Below are 20,860 nucleotides of genomic sequence, written 5' to 3' on the forward strand. Positions count from 1 at the left end.
TTACCGGGCCCGCTCGAGCAAATTGAACAATGGGAGGACCGTGATTTCGTGATTCCTGGGGTCTGACAGTGACATCTGGAGTTTAGAACAAGAAGCCTCTCTCTCTCTCTCTCTCTCTCTCTCTCTCTGAGCTTTTCCAGGGAAGAGTTGGGCGTAGCCCTGGTACCCCCCCCCCATCAGTGGAGACCCCAACCTCCAAAATCAAAACATCCTGGCCACTCCGTCACACCCCGGGAAGCCTCTCAGGGTTAAGGTGCTTGTGGCTCACCCTGGTCTGGCCCCGCACCATGAGCCCCGGAGCAGTCCTTGGGGGTGTCCCTCTCCCCAAAAGAAAGACTCCTTTTTTGCTTTGCTCTTCTGCCTTCATGGTCTGCCCCTTATGTCTGGAGCACGCAGCTGTGAGTTTTCTTATTATATTTAGGGTGATGCGTTTACCAGAGCTCAGACTAGAAGCCTTGTTCTAAACTCCAACTTGGGGGACTGGGGGCTGGGGGCTGGGGTGGGCCCTCCCCCAACTAACCCCGAGTCTTCCGCAGACCTGCCCACCGTCAGGCTGGTGGACGGGCAGAACCGCTGCCAAGGGCGTGTGGAGTTGTACCACAATGGCACGTGGGGGACGGTGTGTGATGACCTCTGGGGCCTCCCCGCTGCCCACGTGGTATGTCGGCAGCTGGGCTGCGGGCAGGGCCTGGGCGCCCTGGGCAGCGGCCACTTTGGCGAGGGCACGGGGACCATCCTCCTGGACGACGTGCAGTGCCGGGGTCACGAGACCAGCCTGGGCCGATGCCGGCACCTGGGCTTGTCCACCCACAACTGCGGCCACCATGAGGACGCCGGCGTGGTCTGCTCAGGTACCCCGACGTTCTCCGGGGATGGGAGGGAGAGTGGACCCAGGTGACCCCCAAGCTCAGGCGCAAGGTCCAGTATCACTGCCGTTCCCAGGGGGCTTCTGGGTGGGCTTTCAGCTGCCAGCTCCCCTCACCCCGAGTCCACGGGGTTGGGGGGTGGGGGGCTCTGGTCCCCGCCTTCCCTTCCTGCTCCGCCTCCACCACCATCACAGTCTCTGGGAGCAGGCTTCATGGTGTGGCTCTAGGAAACCCCACGGATGAAGCCCCTTTCTCTCCCTGACACCCTTAAAGGATAAAGGATAAAGGCCCTCCCGTTGATCGTCGATTTGCTCGAGCGGGCCCAGTAACGTCTCCATTGGAGACTTTGTTGTTACTGTGTCTGGCATATCGAATACTCTCGGTAGCTTGCCGGGCTCTCCGAGAGGGGCGGAGGAATCGAACTCGGGTCGGCCATGTTGGCCGCTTGTAAGGCGAACACCCTACCGCTGTGCTATCGCTCCAGCCCTGTGCTATTGCAGACTCCATAAAGTATTTCTTCATCCTCCCATCGGGGAAAGGGCCTTCGGGATCCCTCTGCTCTGGGGGGACATGTGACATGTCCCCCAAATGACGTCCTGGCCATTCAGTCACACCCAGGAAACCTCTCAGGGTCAAGGTGCTCGTGGCTCACCCTGGTCTGGCCCCACACCACGAGCTCCAGGGCACTGAGAGCAGCCCCCAAGGACTGCTGGGGCACCCAAACTCTCCCCCCAAAAGAAAGACATCAGGGGGCTGGAGAGATAGCACAGCGGGTAGGGCGTTTGCCTTGTACGTGGCCGACCCAAGTTCGATTCCCAGCATCCCATATGGTCCCCTGAGCATCACCAGGAGTAACTCCTGAGTGCAGAGCCAGGAGTAACCCCTGTGCATCGCCAGGTGTGACCCAAAAAGCAAAAAAAAAATGAGACATCTTTCTTTTTTATTTATTTATTTATTTATTTATTGAATCACTGTGGGAAAAGTTACAAAGCTTTCAGGTAGAAAGACATCTTTCTTGCTTTCCTCTTCTCCATTCACATTCTGCCTCTTATGTCTGTAGTATACAGCTGTATGTTTTCACTTATTAGAGTTACGGTGACGTGTTAACAACGGATCGGACTTTTATTATCTTGCATATACAGAGACTTCACTTCACCATCACCAAAGTGCCCCTCAAGAGGCCACATAATTTTAAATAAGACCGTGTCTTCTGGAAAGATAGTATAGTGGGAAGGGCATTTGCCCTGCATGTAGCCAACCTGAGTTTGATCCCCGACACCCCCAGATGGTCCCCAAGCCCTGCCCGGAGTGATCCCTAAGCACAGCTAGGAGTAAGCCCTACGCACCCCTGGGTGTGGCCCCCCAAACAAAAGCAACAAACAGGGGCTGGAGAGATAGCACAGCGGGTAGGGCGTCTGCCTCGCACACGGCCGACCCGGGTTCGATTCCCAGCATCCCATATGGTCCCCTGAGCACCGCCAGGAGTAACTCCTGAGTGCAGAGCCAGGAGTCACCCCTGTGCATCGCCGGGTGTGACCCAAAAAGAAAAAAAAAACAGAGACACCTTCTAAACGTCCTGCTTGCGTGTGGGAGTTTTCTTTTGTTTTGTTTCGATTTCATCTTACCTGGTTTCTTTTTCTTTTTCTTTTTTTCCCACCATTTCAGCATCAGTCACCAAAATGACATCCGCTGGTAATTTCCTTTTGTTCTCCCGCTTTCTACAAATCACTTAGCTATAAACTGCTCGGCATGGGGGTGAGTCGGGCGTTTATTCTTCTGGTGAATCTGAGTAGCGAGCTCAAATTGAACTATAGAAGGTTGCTCACCTGATCATTGACTGAAACACTCAGTTGAACAGATTCTGGCAGCTCGCCTTCCGGTCTTGTCCAGTTTGAGCCTCTGCTCGGTGCCCCTGGAACTTACTTTCAGGGTGATCCCCGCTTCCCTCTTGCCTTGGCCAGTGAGCTCATCTGCTTACTCTCTCGGGCTTATGTCAGCCGAGCTATTTCTCTGCTGTGCGATTTCAGAAAATAATCACGTAGCCCCACCCACAGGACAGTCCAGCCAGAGGCCAATCTTAAGCCTGCCTGGCTCCATAGCCTTGCGGCTGAGCAGTCGTGGAAGAGTATCTCGCAGCCTTGCACACCCGCGGGCCGTCGGTCCAGACGTGCACCCCAGCACTGAAGCCGGAGGGTTTGCAGGGGAACTTCTGGTGAATGCGTGCCCCCAGCTGGCTCCCGTGTTGACCCCCCACCACCACCACCACACACACACACTCTCACTGGCATCTGTGAAATACGGTGTCAGGACTTGGAGCTAGAGAACCTGGGACTTTGCTCTGGCTCCAACCATCACCCTACGGTGGCCCTGAGCAAACCCACTTCTCGGAGCCTCAGTTTCCCCACCTGGATAGGAGGGTGGAGCTTGTCCTGGACAGCAGGGCACACACTCACGCCAGGGCAAACACCAGTACCAATCTGTGTGAGCACCAACGCCACAAGTGCCACGGGCGGCCCTCCAAGCCCACAGCAGACCCCTGCACGGGGGCTCATTCAAGACACACGCCCGTGACGAAAGGAGCAGAGAGAGATTAGGGCCCAGGTCCTTGAGCCAGAGCCAAGTGCCACCTCTGTATTACTTATTTCCCTGCACCTAAGGACAGGGAGAGCAGGAACACGCAGCAGGAAGTGGCTGGTCATCCTTGAGCCTGGCTGGGACATGCTTAGCAAGTCAGGAGATAGCGGGTATTTTCCTGCCGGCGCGTTTGATTGGCCAGGGTGGGGGTTTCGCCAGCATTTTCTCAACTGGTGCTCATTTGGACAGCTCCTACCCCGACCTCCGCTGCAGATCTGGCCCTCACGACAGGTAATGTAAACTTGTTCCCTTCCTGCCTGTTTCAGGGGCATAGCCGTGAGGAAATCCTGCCTAGGTAGTACAGTTCTATACTCTGTGTGCTGGGGTCACTGGCTGGTTCAGCCCCTTGGAATACGGCCCAAGCCCGAAATAGACGCAGATGGCCCCGAGGGGTCAGTGGAAGGGCCAGTGCTCAAGTCCCAGAGCCTCATTACACACAGGTGCCCGTGTTCCTCCGCAGCCCCCAGGCCAGGCCCCTGGACCACAGCTCCAGGTAAGCGCCGCCTGCAGTTCCGGGAGTGCCCCTGCCTGGACCCCGCCCCCCTTTCTCTGTCCCCCACCCCCCTCACCACCTCCCCTAGGGGCTGGGCCCGGGGGCATCTCATGCCCCAGTGAAAGTAGAGCCCTGAGTCTTCTGCAGGAGTACAGCCTCAGCTTCTCTTTACAGATCTTCCTCCAGCCTCCACTGCAGCGACCCCGCCCCCGCCCCCGCCCTCAGGTAACGGCTCTCTCCTGCACTTTCCCCATCATCACACCCCCCCCCCATCAGCTTCTTATCAGTTCCCTATAAAACGGGGCACTCCTTGGGGCCTGAGCGGGGAGACTGTTTGCCTTGCACGCGGCCAACCTGGGCTCTATCCCTGGCATCCCATATGGTCCCCCCCTCCCCCAGCACCGCCAGGAGTGATCCCTGAATGCAGAGCCAGGAGTAAGCCCTGAGCATCGCCAGGTGTGGCCCCCCAAAACCAAATCAATAAGAAATTAAGCGTGCCCCCTTTGACCACACGGCAGAAGCCACACGGCTGGTTCCTGGACCCACATCTGAGGGTCCCATTTGTTCTTCACCCCCCCCCCGCACCCACACAGGTGTGACAGCCACCTCAGTGGAAGCGGCTACACCACCCGGTGAGTTTTCCTCCCATCCCGCACCTTTCATTCGATGCAGCCAACACCCCCTCTTCTTGTTCGACCAATGCACATGTCGGTGCTGGAATCTTCGAGGAGGTTGAACTGAAGCTCGGTTGAGCTTTCACGCTTTGGCAGACACGGAGCTGCCAGACTCTGGGCCCGCAGCGGGCGTCCCTCCAGCTTCCGGGCCCGCAGTCTTTGCTGCTGTGTTGAGAGAGGCGAGGGCCGGCATCCGCACTGCCCACTGCCTGGTGGGGGGACTGTCCAGGGAACTTCTCAAGCCATCCTGACTTCCCACACACAGAACCCAGGGCCCCGGGCTGGACAGGACTGCAGCCACCATTGGCTCTTCTGACTTCTACACAATCCATACCATGAAGTTCTATTCTCTCTTCACTCATGTTTGAACTGGGCTCCCTCGGTTTACAGATATGTCTCCTACTGCAGCAGAAATCGAAGAAGAAACATCTTCCTCTGAAGAGGATGAGGATGTGTCTTCCACTGCAGCGGAAGAAGGAGAAAGAGAAGGAGGAGGAAAAGAAGAAGGAGAAGGAGGAGAAGGAGGGGAAGAAGGAGGAGAAGAAGGAGAAGGAGAAGGAGAAGGAAAAGGAGAAGGAGAAAGAAAAGGAGAATCTTCTACTGCAGTTAATGAAGAAAAAGTGTCTCCTACTGCAGCAGACAAAAAAGGGGGAGAAAAAGGAGGAGGAGAAGAAGGAGGAGGAAGAGGAAAAGGAGGAGAAGAAGAAGGAGGAGAAGGAGAAAAAGGAGAAGAAGAAGGAGGAGGAGAAGAAGAAGGAGAAGGAGGAGAAGGAGAAGAAGAAGGAGAAGGAGAAGAAGAAGAAGAAGGAGAAGGAGGAGGAGAAGAAGAAGAAGGAGAAGGAGGAGGAGAAGAAGAAGGAGAAGGAGAAGGAGAAGAAGAAGGAGAAGAAGAAGAAGGAGAAGAAGGAGGAGAATCTCCCACTGCGGTGAATGAAGAAAAAGTGTCTCCTACTGCAGCAGACCAAAAAGGAGAAGGAGAAGGAGAAGAAGGAGAAGGAGAAGGAGATGAAGAAGGAGATGAAGAAGGAGAAAAAGGAGGAGAAGAAGAAGGAGAAGAAGGAGAAGGAGAAGGAAAAGGAGAAGGAGATGAAGAAGGAGAAGGAGAAGGAGAAGGAGAAGGAGAAGGAGAAGGAGAAGGAGAAGAAGAAGGAGAAGGAGAAGGAAAAGGAGAAGGAGAAGGAGAAGGAGAATCTCCCACTGCAGTGAATGAAGAAAAAGTGTCTCCTACTGCAGCAGGCAAAAAAGGAGAAGGAGAAGAAGGCGGAGAAGAAGGAGAAGGAGAAGGAGATGAAGAAGGAGAAGGAGATGAAGAAGGAGAAGGAGAAGAAGGAGGAGAAGGAGAAGAAGGAGAAGGAGAAGAAGAAGAAGAAGAAGAAGAAGAAGAAGAAGAAGAAGAAGAAGAAGAAGAAGAAGAAGAAGAAGAAGAAGAAGAAGAAGAAGGAGAAGAAGTAGAAGGAGGCGGAGGAGAGTCTCCCAGTGCAGTGAACAATGAAGAAAAAGTGTCCCCCTCTGCAGCAGGTGAAGAAGATTCGTCTTCCACTGCTGCGGATGAAGAATCTTCTACCCCAGGTATGTTTCTGCCCCGGGCAGAAGACTATGGAGACTTTCTGTGAACCCTGTGATTTTCACACCAGAGCCAACACCCTGGTGTCCCAGAGGGAACAGAAAAGAGAGGCCAAGAGGTTGGGGAGTTCCAGGCTGCCACCACCACCCTAACCCCCATCAGTGGTTTAGTTCCAAACACAAGGAAGAGGGGCGCAGAGACAGAGTGAAGAGAATAACAGCCTCCGAGGGCCCCGACAGGGACCTTAGACAGGAATCACACCCATGTTTCCCCCACACTGACCTCCCAGTGAGCAGCCAGGAGAATGTCTTAAGGTTTCTCACAGACAGGGTAATTCTCACACAACTGGACTCAGGCCACACTGGAGGATGGAGGCATGAACCACCCCCACCCCCAACAGCCCCCGGTGTGGCAAGAAGGAGGGTCATTGTCTCAGTCACGAGGCGGCCATAGCTCACCACCACAGACTCTGGCTTAGACACAAGACATTCGTTTGCTTGAAGCTCTGGAGTCTTGAAGTCCCAGACGGAGTTTCCAGTCAGGGAGAGGTGTGGTGAGGGCACTCTCCTTGGGCAGAGAGGGCCACTTCTCGCTGTGGGCCTCTCCTCGTGTGAGGGGACAGAGAGGGCTGTGGGAGAGAGAAAGCTCCCTGGGTCATCTTAGAAGGACATGGGTTCCGGTAGGATCAGGGCCACCGGTTCTTGGACTTGTTCCATCTTAACTGCTTCCCTAGAGGCGTCCTCTGCAAATAGCTGTGGTGAGGCCAAGGGCTTTAACACAGGGGACACGATCTGTAGTGCTCACAAGTCCTGCTTCCTCCTCCGGTTGGATTTCTTTTCTTTCTTTTCAAGCCCTTCAAAGGCATTGAGAGAGAACACTGAATTTTTTTAAAAAATTTTTATTAGTGAGACACCATGAGGTACAGTTGTAGACTTACAAATTTTTGTGCTTGGGTTTCAATTATACAATGATCAAACACCCACCCCTCCACCAGTGCCCATTTCCCACCACCACGGATCCCAGTATCCCTCCCACCTCCCATCCCCCCCCATCCCACCCTGCCTCTGTGGCAGGGCATTCCCTTTTGTTCTCTCTCTCTCCTATTGGGTATTGTGGTTTGCAAAAGAGGCAGTGGGTGTCAATCATGTTCGGTCTGTAGTCTACTTTCAGCATGCTTCTCCCACCCTGGGAGGATCCACCCAACACCCTTTATTTGGTGCTCCCTTCTCTATCTGAGCTGCCTTTTCCCCTAGCACGTGTGGCTGGCATCCAAGTCAGAGAGCAAAATTCCTGGTACTAATCTCAGCCATTCCTGGGTGTTAGTCTCCCATTTTGTTGCTTTATGTTCCCCAGATGAATGCAATCTTTCTGTGTGTATCCCTTTCTTTCTGACTCATTTCGCTTAACATGATACTTTCCATGTAGTACCACTTGTATGTAAATTTCATGACTTCTTCTCTTCTAACAGCTCCCACTTGACTGGTTAAACACTGAATAATTTTAAGGTGTCCAGCTCACCAGAGCTGAGTGTTACTGCCCTATTTCCGGTCCGTCTCCTCCATCACTCACTTCCTGTTTCAGGCGTCCAGTGACTGGGCTTGGGCCAGAGCCTCCTGCTCTTGTGCCTCTCCCTGGAGATTCTCTTGACCTGTATGGAGAGTTTTCCTTGGTGGGCCCGAGGAGGGGCAACAGGCTGAGGTGGCATCACACGTTTCCCTCCTCTCTGAACACACAACAGTCAACATCCCCTAGGCCGGTCAGAGGAGGTGAGCTTCCTGCCCACCCATTCCTGGTCTGTCCCCACTGACGCTGAGGGAACGGCCTCCCACGTCTTAAGGCTCTGGACAAGCAGCACCGCATTTAATGGGTGTTTGCTCTGGAACTGCCCGACTGGTTCCAGGGAAGACCTGGGCCAGCCAGAAACTCCCTCAAGCTTCATCTCTCATCTCTGCAGTCGTGGTGCTGCTCACCCAGCACTGCTGCCTTGGGATTAGAGATGTCGATCAGATGGTGACGGGGGCGAGGTTCAGAACAGGGATTGCTGTCAATTTGCCTTGTAAAATGCTTTGTGACATGCCTCTGGCCCTGCAATGGGTGACCTCCCCCCCCCCACACACACCCCCGGGAAGTAAGCAGCACAGTTTCCATTGCAGAGAGTTTACACATCAGGTTATTTTCATACCTGTCGTCTACAATCCAAGTGATAATGTGTCACTATTCTTTTTGGCAGCCCCAGATGGGATCTCAGTGGCAGTGACATCACCACCAGGTAATGATTTACCCTTTTTGCTGGATGATTCTAGCTTACAGTCACTCTGATAACCATAACTTTACCAGAGCCCCTTGTATTTTTTGACTACCTTGCACACTTTGTATATTGTCATATAGGACAAAGCTGTCAAATATGATTTTCTCTTGCTTAAAATAGTTGTGCTGGGGCTGGAGCAATAGCACAGAGGGTAGGGCGTTTGCCTTGCACGTGGCCAACCCGGGTTCGATTCCCAGCATCCCATATGGTCCCCCGAGCACTGCCAGGAGTGATTTCTGAGTGCAAAGCCAGGAGGAACCCCTGAGCATCACTGGGTGCGACCCAAAAAGCCAAAATAAATAAATAAATAAATAAAATAGTTGTGCTGACTTGACTTTCCCCCACCTCATTTTCAGCCCCATGAAAAGCTTTTTCTAGGGACCAGTGAATAGCGCAGAGGACTGGAGCGAGGCTTCGCGTGCAGAAGTCTCCAAGTTTGACCCCGGCACGGCCGCCTATCCCCACTCCCAATCCAGCAGTGGGTGGTGTGTGATTCCCCAACACCCTCTGATCCACCCACTGAAAATGGGGTCCACACAGCTAGGCCAAGCAATGTCAGGGGTGACCCTAAGGAACCCCAGTCACCAGCCAAGAAAATCTTTTCCTATAAAATCTTTTTTTTCTTTGACTGAGCTACATTCAGTGATGCTCAGGGTTTACTCCTATCTCTGCACTCAGGGATCAACTCCTGTCGGTGCTCAGGGGACCATATGGGGTGCTGGGGATGAAACTCAGCTGTGTAAGAGGCAAGCTTCCTGTCCACTGTACAGCAGCTCTGGCCCTTCCTATAAATCTAGTGCTTTGGAACTCTTTCTTTTAAAAAGCGTATTTATAAAGCTAGTTTTGGGGGGAATCATTTCATAAATGTTTTGATATTTTTTTTGAGAATGAAAAGGTTACAAAATCACTAACTTTCTGATGCCAAGAAAACCCAAAGGATAATATTTCTACTCCTGAACCAAAGTGGAAACTCAAACAAAAGACTTAGCATCTAAATTAAGAGAAAACATTTTGTTCTTTTTCAACTTTGAATAGAAGTGTGTGCCCTTGAGTCGATACACTGTCAACTTACCTTTCCTTTTTTACAGTTATGATTTCAGTTGGTAAAGAAACGAACCCTTCGCCTGGTAAGTGTGGGGTCTTTTTAAGCACTTAAAGTATTTCTTTATTATTAATGATATTAGGAATGTAACCCTCCCCTGAGGGGAGGGTTACAGAGGAGGGTTACAGGGAGGGTTACACAGAGAGTTACAGGGATGGGTTACGGGGAAGGTCATAGGGGAGGGGTAAAGGGTTTGGGGAGGGTTTGGGGGGATTATAGGGGTAGGTTTGTGGGGGAGGGTTATAGGGGGAAGGTTTGGGAGTAAGGTTACAGGGGAGGGTTATGGGGCAAGGTAAAGGGGAGGGTTATAGGGGAGGGGCTGGAACATTACCACAGCAGGTAGGGCATTTGCCTTGCACATGGCCGACCCGGGTTTGATTCCTCCATTCCTCTCGGAGAGCCTGGCAAGCTACAGAGAGTATCCCACCCACACGACAGAGCCTGGCAAGCTCCCTATGGTGTATTCTATATGCCAAAAGCAGTGACAATAAGTCTCACAAAGGAGACATTATTGGTACCCCTCGAGCAAATCGATGAACAACGGGACAACAGTGCTACATTAGGAATTTTTCATTTCATTTCATTTCATCATCCTGTTATTCGTCGATTGCCTCGAGCAGGCCCCAGTAACGTCTCTTTCATCCTAACCCTGAGATTATATTCAAGGCTCTTTAGGAGAATGAGACCCATCATTGTTACTGGTATTTGGCATATTTGGTACGCCACGGGGAGTTTGCCAGACTCTGCCCCATGGGCAGGCTACATTCGATAGCCTGCAAGTTTGTCCAAAGTAGGAATGAGATAGTAAGATGTCATTAGGAATTAGAATTATAATTTCTTTCTCTCTTCCTTTTCTTTTTTTTTTTTTTGACTTTTTGGGTCACACCTGGCAATGCTCAGGGGTTACTCATGGCTCTGCACTCAGAAATTACTCCTGGCGGTGCTCAGGGGACCATATGGGATGCTGGGAATCGAACCCAGGTTGGCCACATGCAAGGCAAATGCCCTACCAGCTGTAATATCGCACTGGCCCCAGGAATGTATTTCTTATTTGTGCAAACACACACACACACACACACACACACACACACACACACACACACACCCTCCTGTGGGCTGGAAGCCCCTAATTCACCATGGAGACCTCAGAAAATGTGTCCTTACTTACAGTTTCCACAAGCATCATTGTATTGTCTCTAACATCACAGCAACGGGAGGAGACAAGGAGAGAGGAGCCTGCAACACCCACCACTTAGCAAAGCTGGAAATTGAAAAATACACCACTAGCAACAAGGTTTTTTTTAATTGAATCACCATGAGATGCAGTTACAAAGATGTTTATGATTGGGTTTCAGTCATACAATGTTCCAACACCTGTCCCTCCATCAGTGCACATTTCCCACCACCAATGTCCCCAGTTTTCTGCCCACCAGTGCCCCACCCCACCCCCAAGTCTGCCTCTCCCCCCCTCTGTCTCTGTCTCTCCCTCTCTCTGTCTCTCCTTCTCTCTCTCTCTCTCTCTCTCTCTCTCTCTCTCTCTCTCTCTCTCTCTCTCTCTCTCTCCGCCCCCCTCCTTTTGGGCATTATGGTTATTTGCAACAAGTGTAAAGAAAAGCATTCTCTACACAGCTTTGGGTATCATTCCCCCAAAATAATTATACAGTTTTGTAAAACTACTTTTACAAGCATCTTTTATTTTTTTATCCTGGACAATAAATTCCACACATCTGTGAGATGTATTGAACGCAGGTGACTATGTTACCACACCACTGCAGAGTAGACCCAGAAAGTCGTGTTAGATCTGATCACAGTTGCCTGCCTCCTGCCCCAGCAGTTTGCTGGGTTTGCTGTCTGTCACTGTGGTTTAGCTTTCTAGAATCACCTGCCTATAAATGGGATGAAATGTGAGGTGCCCTTTAGTGTCTGCCTTCCTGGTTTAACAAATCATTTTTGAGACTCATCCATGTAGTTCCTTATGTGAATTGGGGTTTTTTTTCCTGTTTATTGCTCAGTAATGTTCCATTGTCGATTCCATGCACATTCCACGAATATGAACTTCCTAATCTTCTCTCCTGTGCCTTGGTATTTGAGTTGTTTTCCGGGTTTGTCCGTGTGGAGGATTCCACCTTATACACATCTCTCCTATGACATGCTTTCTTGAGAAACTCCAAGTACCAAGTAGGTCATCTTGTCCACATCATAGAAATTTTATAGCCAAAATGCCAGTTGACTCATCAAACAAACAAACAAAAAAAGGATATTCCTCTGAGAATTTGGTTGAGTCAGGGGAGTGCCTCGTGTTCTAATTATTCTTCTAAGAGCTGCATTCCCAGGGCTTGAGTGATAGCACAGTGGGTAGGGTGTTTGCCTTGCACGTGGCCAACCTGGGTTCAATCCCCAACATCCCATATGATCCCCTGAGCACCACCAGGAGTAATTCCTGAGTGCAAAGCCAGGAGTAACCCCTTGTGCATCGCCGGGTGTGACCAAAAAGAGCAAAAAAAAAAAAAAATTTTTTTTTTTTTTTAATAAGAGCTTCATTCTCCAGGAACTGGAAGCTGGCTGGCCGGTTCACTTTGTTTTGCTTTGGTCTTCATTGAACGTTTAAGTACTCGGGTATCAGGGAACCTTACTAAAACCCGGCCTTTTCCGGAGAACCTCAGTTCCTCAAGCTCTTGCTTTGTTCTGAAAGAATGAGAGTGACAGGGGCTAGGAGATGGTTCAAAGGACCAGAGAACAGGTTCTGCAGTAGGAATCTAGGGTTCGATTCCCAGCACCCTAATGGTCCTGGCGCACCACCCGGGGGGGTGTGGGGCCACCCCAGAACTGGGAGCGGTCCCTAAACAAGCTACCAGAGAAGGGAGTGTAACAGAGGAAGTGGTGGGGTGGGCTGGGGGCCGTGGAGAGAGAAATTGGAGAGGGTGGGAGGGCGAGAGGGAGGGGGAGAGGGAGAACCCCAAAGCCAGCGTGGACCTCGGACCAGGGGACGGCCCACGGTCCGGGAGCTGCCGCCAGCGACGCCCCTGCGCCCCTCTCCCCGCAGACCTGCCGGTGCGCCTGGTGGGCGGACGCAGCCGCTGCCAGGGCCGCGTGGAGGTGCGGCACCAGGGCGCGTGGGGCACCGTGTGCGACGACCACTGGGGCATCAGGAACGCGCGCGTCGTGTGTCGCCAGCTGGGCTGCGGCCGCGCGCTCGCAGCCCCGGGACGTGGCCACTTCGGTCCGGGCCACGGCCCCATCCTGCTGAACAACGTGCGCTGCGCGGGCACCGAGGACCAGCTGGAGCGCTGCGGGCACGCCGGCTGGACTCAGCACAACTGCCAGCACCGGGAGGACGCAGGCGTGGTGTGCGCAGGTACCGCCCCATCGGGGGTCCAGGTCCCCGACACCACACTCCAGGGCCACCGGGGCGGGTGTGGGGGGTGGGGTCTCGTCCTTTCTATTAATACCCAAGCTTCAGGAACTTACCCATTTTAGCGCATCTTCGCGGGGATGATTGGGATTCTGGAGGCGCGCCGGTGGCAACGGGCGCCGGCCTCACCCAGGCTTGAGGAACAACTTGATGTTTATAATCCAATCATTTGGGCCTTGCAGTCACTCACCTAATTCCAGTGTAGCCGCGTGTTGCCCCCAAATAGAACAACCGTGAGAAGCAAGGCAGAGGCGACAAGGGACTGAATCAAGAAGCAGCAACACAGCTCTTGTCCTTCTGCTCCTGCAAGGGCATCCAAGGCTGGGTGCTCGGTCACCTTCCTGTCCTTCACCCAGAACCCTACAGGCACCTCGTGTCCCTTCCCCCAAGTTCTAGCCTCTTCCAGGCGCAACTTTTCACTCCCATATGGGACTTTCCTGGGTTCACCCCTTCTCCCTCGCTCTTTTTGTACCCACCCCACCCCCAACTCACCCCAAGGTGAATCTCACCAGGGCTTACGTATCGCAACGGCAGAACTGGTGAGCAAGTCCGAACTCCAGGGTCGCAGAGGGCACACAGGGCTAAGCTGATTGACCTGGACCGGCAAACTCGGTTTGCTCTTGGGCACCGCATGGTCCTCTGAGCAGCAGCCAGGAGTTACCCCGAGCACAGAGCTGGAGGCAGCAATGTAGTGACCCAACAACAATCCCCTTAAAAAAAAACCCAAGAACCCGGGGAAGGAGTGATAGTATAGTGGGTAGGGTGTTTGCCTTGCACACGGCCAACCAGGGTTCATTCAATCCCCAGCATGCCATTGGGTCCCCAAGCCCCACCAGAAATGATCCCTGGGTGCAGAGTCAGGAGTAAACCCTGAGCACTGTCAGGCATGGCCCCAAAATAAAAACAAAAAATAAACAAAAACAGGGCAGAGCAAATAGGACAGTGAGTTTTGCCTTGCACATGACCTAGTCAGGTTGGATCCCCGGCATCCCCTATGATCCCCCTGAGCACCACCAGGTGTGCTCCCTGAACTCAGAGCCAGAGGTAAGCCCTGAGCACAGCCAGGTGTTGCCCCCCAAAATAACAAACAAACATAGAACTCACCTGTCCATTGCAGGCTTGGGTTTGGCAGGTGAACGAAAGAACTTGACTGAGCTTTTGCCTCCTTGGCGTTCTGGTCTCGCTGCAAAAGTCTTGTGGGTCCCTTGAGGACAAATATCTGCAGATACCTGCTGGGGCTGAGAGGCCCCTTGGTCCCCCTCACTTTCACTGTGTTGTCCACAGAGCCCGCCTTTCCCTACGCCGAGGGGAAGCCCGGCCTGAAAGGTACGTAACTGCCAGAACTGTGTGCTGGATCTCCCAGCAGGGTCTTTCCCGTCCCTACAATGTCCAAAGGAGGTGGCAGAGGGGACTAAGGGCAGCAGAGGTCATTGTGTGACTAACTTCATGAGCTTCCTGGCCCTGGCCAGACCCATGTTCCTGCCCTGTTTCTAGGGGCAAGGACTCTGAGACCCCGTAACGGTGTCTCCTGCATGCGGGGCCCAGCATGGCATGCCCGAAGAAAGGAAGGAACAGTGGCCAGGGGTCATGCACATGAGGGTGTTCACTTCCTATAGCCTGTGTGCTCTGCTGCTAGGGCAGAATTGCCAGAACTGCCCCCCCCCAGATGCCGTACCCCCCCCACACTCCCTGTATCCTGGCAGGTGGCCCTGCACCCTCCTTTTAGCAGCAGGGCCCTGGAGGGTTCTCTGCCAGACCCACCAGCTGTAGAGACTAAAGCAAGAGTCCAAGGGCTGGAGCCGTAGCACAGCGGGTAGGGCATTTGCCTTGCACGTGGCCGACCCCGGGTTCGATTCCCAGCATCCCATATGGTCCCCTGAGCACCGTCAGGAGTAACTCCTGAGTGCAGAGCCAGGAGTAACCCCTGTGCATTGCTGGATGTGACCCAAAAAGCAAGAGTCCATTTCCTCCCCTGCTATGTTGGTCCCTCCCGAATGTCCATGCCATTAACCTCGCCTTCATCTTTCTCCCTCTCCAGGACCTGTGAACTCTTTTGTACCCAAGGACAATGGTAAGCTCTCCCCCTCCTTGGCCTTGAAACTGAGGAACTGGGGAGCTGGGGGGGTGTGGAGAGAAGAAAGAGAAGTGTGTGGAATGGGGCTGAGTCTGTGAAGGGGGGCCTCTCTGGATCCCCACTGAGAGCACCCGTGTGCCGGCCTCCCGCAGTGGGGAGTAAGGCAAGAAGACACTCCGCATCCATGTTTGTTTTTTTCCATTCCTGTTCCTTACCTCCCATTCTTATGGGGCCAGGTCCTCACAAGGAGCATCAATGCTCCTGGATGGGGCGTAACTTTTAGAGAAGGGGAAATGGAGTCTAGACTAACAGTACAACATGGAGGGTGTTTGCCTTGCATGCGGCCCACCTGGGTTCGATCCCCGGCATCCCATATAGTGCCCCGAGCATCGTCAGGAGTGAGCCCTGAGCGCAGAGCTGGGAATAACCCCCGATCATCGCCAGATGTGGCACCAAAACAAAAAATAATTGGGGAGGATATAAATAAAGTCAATGAAAATAAAGCGAAGGCGGGGGGTGTTCTGTGGTACTTTAGTGAGTAAGTGCACCCACGCTGACCACACAGGGTCAGGCACCTGGTGAGACTCTCCTGTCCTCTTCCTCCCGCAGCTCAGGTCTCCTGCTCACCTCAGCTGTTCCAAGTCGTCATCGACCGAGGCTATCTCCGGAGGCTGGGCTACTCTTCCTGGGATGTCCACCTAAACGATGAGCTGTGCCGCCCCCATGTCACGGGGCGCTACCTGATCTTCAACATTCCCTATGGCCGCTGTGGCACCGTCAGCCAGGTAAGAAACTGCCATCCCTCTGGAAGGAGGCGAGGGGAGGGAGTGAGAAAGTCAGCAATGCCGAAAATTGGGCGTAGACCGAGGAGAGACAGGAGATGTGGCTTTGTGTCTGGGTTTGCCAAGTACCCTGGACCATCTCAGTTAATTTGTCCGAAACTTCCCTTCCTTTGGGGAATGTGGATTCCACACTGAGTTGCGGACAGATTTTAGCAAGTGCTGAGAGGAGATGGATGAATGTGTAAATTGACAGATGGAAGGATGAATGGAGGGAGGGTAGGAGGGAGGGATGATACATGAAGGATGGATGATGGAAGGCTGGATAGATGGAGGGAAGGATGATGGAAAAATAGACACCTGGGTGGATAGGTGAAATGCTTGAGTGGTGGATGATGGAAGGATGAACTGGTGGAGACACAAATGGACAGTTGGGTACATGGATGAATAAAAGAATTAAGGGGTGAATGGACAGGTGGATACATAGATTGGTGGGTCAATGGATGGATGGGTTGAGTCAGTGGGTGAATGGATGGATGATGGATGAGTGGGTAAATGGATGGATGGATGAGTGGATGGATGGGTGGATGAAAGATGTTTGGGATGATGGATGGTGAGTGGGTGGGTGAGTAGATGGATGGATGATGAATGGATGGGAGAGTGAATGGATGGATGATGGATGGATGGATGGATGGATGGATGGATGGGTGGTGGGTGGGTGGGTGAGTTAATGGATGGGTGGGTGGTAGGTAAATGGATGGGTGGGTGGGTGAGTGGATGAATGGATGATGGATGGATGGGTGGTGGGTGGGTGGGTGAGTTAATGGATGGGTGGGTGGTAGGTAAATGAATGGGTGGGTGGGTGAGTGGATGGATGGGTGGATGGGTGGATCAACTCACAGAGGTCAGGCCTTAGTCACAGGCCATCCCCAAGATAGGAGCATGAAGCAGTGATCTCTGCTCAGGAAGCAAGAGGCAACCACCAACCCACCTCTCCTCCTCCCAGGAGAACCTCGGCTCCCACAGCTACTCCAACTCCATCAGAGGCAGAATCCGGGGCCGCCCCGGCCACGTCATCGTGAGACACAAGATGCCTCAGCTCCAGTTCACCTGCCAGGTGAACTCGCCATCCAGCGCCAGGGAGGGCGCCGCCTACGATGTGTCCTTCTCCTTCCTCGAGCTGCCCGCGGCCCAGCAGCATGGAAGCTCGGGGCTGTACTCAGCCAGCCAGGAAAAGGAGGTCTTCCTTCAGGCCACCCTGCACAGCTCCAACCCCAGCCTGAGGGTCTTTGTGGATACCTGTGTGGCTTCTCCGGATCCCCAAGACTTTACAACAGTCAAATATGATTTGATCCAACAAGGGTAAGAAGAAGGGAAGGCTCTGTCCTGTGAACGATTGTTTTGGAAGGACCCTGGCTTCCCCCTTGGTCACCGTAAATCCAAACATTGGACATGGGTGTCATTCTGCCCGGAGGCAGTGTCCAGGGCATATTCATCCTCCTATTCCAGTTGCAGGGGGAAACTTTGGGGCCAACCATGGCCAACCAACCCTTAGCCACAGCAGTCTGGGAAGAATCCAGGAGGCTTGCTCTCTGCTGGCCTGTCCCTCCTTGCGTGTTCTCCACCCTCCCCCCCTCGCCCTAGGTCTCATGGCTTCATTATACTGGGTTTGTGGTTCAGGCTTGGTCAGTGCTGGAAGCTGCTGGTTTCTGTGGACTCATCTGCTACAGTGCAAGGTTGATTCTGCTCCCGATGGTCTCATGGGCCTGCCACGCTAGGACCTAAGCAAGTTATTGGCTTATGTACCACCTTTGTCCCCTAACAGGGGTGGAATGCTTGCCACTGGGCAACTGGCATCTGGTGTAAAACAAAACCCATCTCTTAGTGGCAGGAGTCAGTGACAAAAAAATCCTGGAAATCTCCCTGTCTTTAAATTGATGTGTTTCCTTGGGGGCTGGAGTGATAGCACAGTGGGTAGGGCGTTTGCCTTGCATGCGGCTGACCCGGGTTCGATTCCCAGCATCCCATATGGTCCCCTGAGCACTGCCAGGAGTAATTCCTGGGTGTATCCATCATCCTGGTGACTGTTCTCTGTTTGTGGCCCTTATTTGTAATGCTTCTGCCCACCCACCCCCATAACCCACCCTTTTTTTTAAATGCTTGATACTATAACACAGTCAATGTGTTCTGAGACCAATTTATTTATTTATTTATGCTTTTGGGGTCACACTGGCGATGCACAGGGGTTACTCCTTGCTCTGCATTCAGGAGTTACTCCTGGCAGTGCTCATATGGGATGCTGGGAATCGAACCTGGGTCGGCCGCGTGCAAGGCAAATGCCCTACCCTTCTGTGCTCTCTCTCCAGCCCCATAGCCCACCCTTTTTAATGCTGCTTTCTCTGGTTTTGACTGAGCATTTTATTTATTGCTTTAACTGAAAATTTCACATTATTCCTTTTCTTTACCCTCTAATTGATGTCTTTGGTGGTTGACTGGTAGAACACATTTTGAGATTAGTTTAACTTCGAATAACACAACCACCACCTCCAACCTCCCCTTCTGCTCTTCTGCAAGAATATCTCTAGATAGAATAGAATCAACTTTTGTTTTCATTGTCTATTTATAGTTCTAGCTGGGGCCCGGAGATTTTTCTGCTGATCATAGTGTGATATAGTTTCTTTATAAAATGGCAGAGAAACCAGTTTCTTCCCAGGCTGTTGGATATTTGTAGCATCTTTCCTGGGACAGGCAGCCAGAAAATAGCATATGCATCTCTCCTGTCATGTATCAAGGTCAGACCTGATCATTTTTACAGGCCTTGCCTGGTCCATGTGCCACATGTCCCCTGCCTCTATTATACAAGAAGGATTGAGCAGAAGGGAAAACTGGGATTGGAATCCACGAATCTGGTCCTAGCCCGACGATCTGAACCTCAGTGAATTCACATCAGGCTCTTCATTCACCCTTTTGTCCTGTTCTTTCCCTTCCCGGCAGCTGCATCAAAGACAGCAGCTTTGTCAACCTGCACTCGAGCCAGAAGAACACGGCCCAGTTCAAGTTCAATGCCTTCAGCTTCCTGGACAGCTATGACGTCGTCTACGTGCAGTGCAAGATCGCCGTGTGCAAAGCGGGGGATGCCTCCTCCCGCTGCACCCAGGGCTGTGCAGGGCGGAGTAAGAGGGGGGCAGGACCTGAGGGGTCCATAGAGGAGCAGGCGGGGCATTTCCAAATGATAGGACCCCTAGAAATCCAGAAAGGGGCCAAGCAGAGCTAGGCTGCAGCGCGACTTCTCTGGTTTTCACAAGAGGGCGTCGAAAAATAGAAGCAAAGTCCGGTCAAGTAGAAAGTTTGAGAAAACCCAAGTTATCCACAGAGACAGGTTCAAGCAGCAGATGGAGATGCTCTTTCTTAGGGTCTGTTTCCAAGCAAATCGGGTTACTGAACTTTTAAGGCGATCGCTCTTTTTACTGCATAGAAAGCTTGCATTTTCTTACTTTTTTTACTGTCAAGAACTTGATCATTCACTCTGGATAAGAATTGCGTGCTGAAAACAGGTAAAGGAACAAACAAGATAGCCTCTCAGTACCTATACTGCAAACCAGAATGCTCCAAAGGCAAGAGAGAGAGACAGAGAGAGAGAGAGAGACAGAGACAGAGAGACAGAGAGACAGAGAGAAGAAAAGTGTCTGTCATAGGGATAGGCTGGGAGGAGGGTGGTAGGAGGGAAACTGAGGACATTGGTGGTGGGAAGTGTACATTGGTGGAGGGATGGGTCCTGGGACACTGTATGACTGAAACCCGACCATGATCAGCTTTGTAACTCTGTATCCCCTGGTGACTCAAAAATAGAAATTATAAAAACCTGAAACTCAAAAAAATATATATGAAAATGATTTTTATCTGAACATTAAAAAAAAACTTGATCATTGTCTTAAAGTGTAGTTACCTCTTAGAAAGAGCAGTGACCTCTCTGACATAATGACAATTTGAGTGTGTTGTTTTTTATTTCCATTGACTCCTTAGTGTTCCATGCTAGTAAGTAGATCTTTGTCTCTGACCCTTTGGTCTTGTGTAAATTTGTTTTTAAATCTTGCCAAGAATCTACGAAAAATAAAGTGTCTGCCAACGAAACCAGTTCTGTTTGTTGTACTGTTGTTGTTGTTGTTGATTTAACATATTGGCTGATCCACTAACTCAAAATACTTCTTTTTTTACCCATCAAATGAGTTTTATTTGTTTCACAGGGTACATATGGGACTTCCAGAGAGACAGTATTGGAGGAAAGGCATTGCCTGGCATATGGCCCCCCCTGGTTCAAATTCTGGGCACCGCATGGCCCCCAGGCCTCACCAGGGGCACTCCTGAGCACAAAGCCAGGACTATCCCTTGAGCACGGCCAGAAATGGCCTAAATTCAAAACAAACCAGAGGCTGGAGTGATAGTACGTCAGGCAGAACACTTGCCTTGCATGCGGCCAACCTAATCCAATTCCCAGCACCTCATATGGTCCCCCAGAGCACCGCCAGGAGTATATTCCTGAGGGCAGAACCAGACTAACCCCTGAGCACCACCTGGTATGGCCCCAAACCCAAACCAAACCAAACCAAAAAGATCCCCCATGGGCACCCAGCCTTGCTGAGTTTGGGTTGCCACAGGTCACTGACACGGTGAGAAGCAGGATCTTCCTGAGTGGCCCGAGGGGGCCAGCTGTGTTTGTGGGTTCTGAACCCGTGCCACTGTGTGCTTTCCCCACACTGAGAGCTCAGGAACCAGCTGGTTCTGATGTGTTTCACCTTGGAGCTGTGGGCTAAGGGTCAAGGCAGAGCCCAGGCCAAACGCAGATTGGCACTTGCGCTTCTGACAACCTGAGGTTCCCCCCCCCCCACCAGACTCTTCCTCAGGTTCAGTTCATTTTGCTGCGACAGTTCAAAAAATGCCCAGGCCCAACTGTTTC

General features: G+C 52.2%; 1 protein-coding gene across 1 annotated transcript in view; it reads left to right on the top strand.

Annotated features, from left to right (window-relative positions):
- Positions 1–19,180, top strand: part of LOC130029446 (deleted in malignant brain tumors 1 protein-like) — a 135,821-nt gene extending 116,641 nt beyond the window's left edge. Inside the window, exons 36-42 of the mRNA XM_056120332.1 lie at positions 537–851; positions 12,685–12,996; positions 14,338–14,379; positions 15,092–15,124; positions 15,737–15,912; positions 16,913–17,268; positions 18,901–19,180. Of these exons, the coding sequence (XP_055976307.1) occupies positions 537–851; positions 12,685–12,996; positions 14,338–14,379; positions 15,092–15,124; positions 15,737–15,912; positions 16,913–17,268; positions 18,901–19,180 (1,514 nt within the window). The remainder of the gene's footprint in view (positions 1–536; positions 852–12,684; positions 12,997–14,337; positions 14,380–15,091; positions 15,125–15,736; positions 15,913–16,912; positions 17,269–18,900) is intronic.
- Positions 19,181–20,860: the final 1,680 nt, after the last annotated feature.

This window comes from Sorex fumeus, unplaced genomic scaffold, assembly GCF_029834395.1.
Source record: "Sorex fumeus unplaced genomic scaffold, SorFum_2.1 ptg000043l, whole genome shotgun sequence".
NCBI classification, from domain to species: Eukaryota; Metazoa; Chordata; class Mammalia; order Eulipotyphla; family Soricidae; genus Sorex; species Sorex fumeus.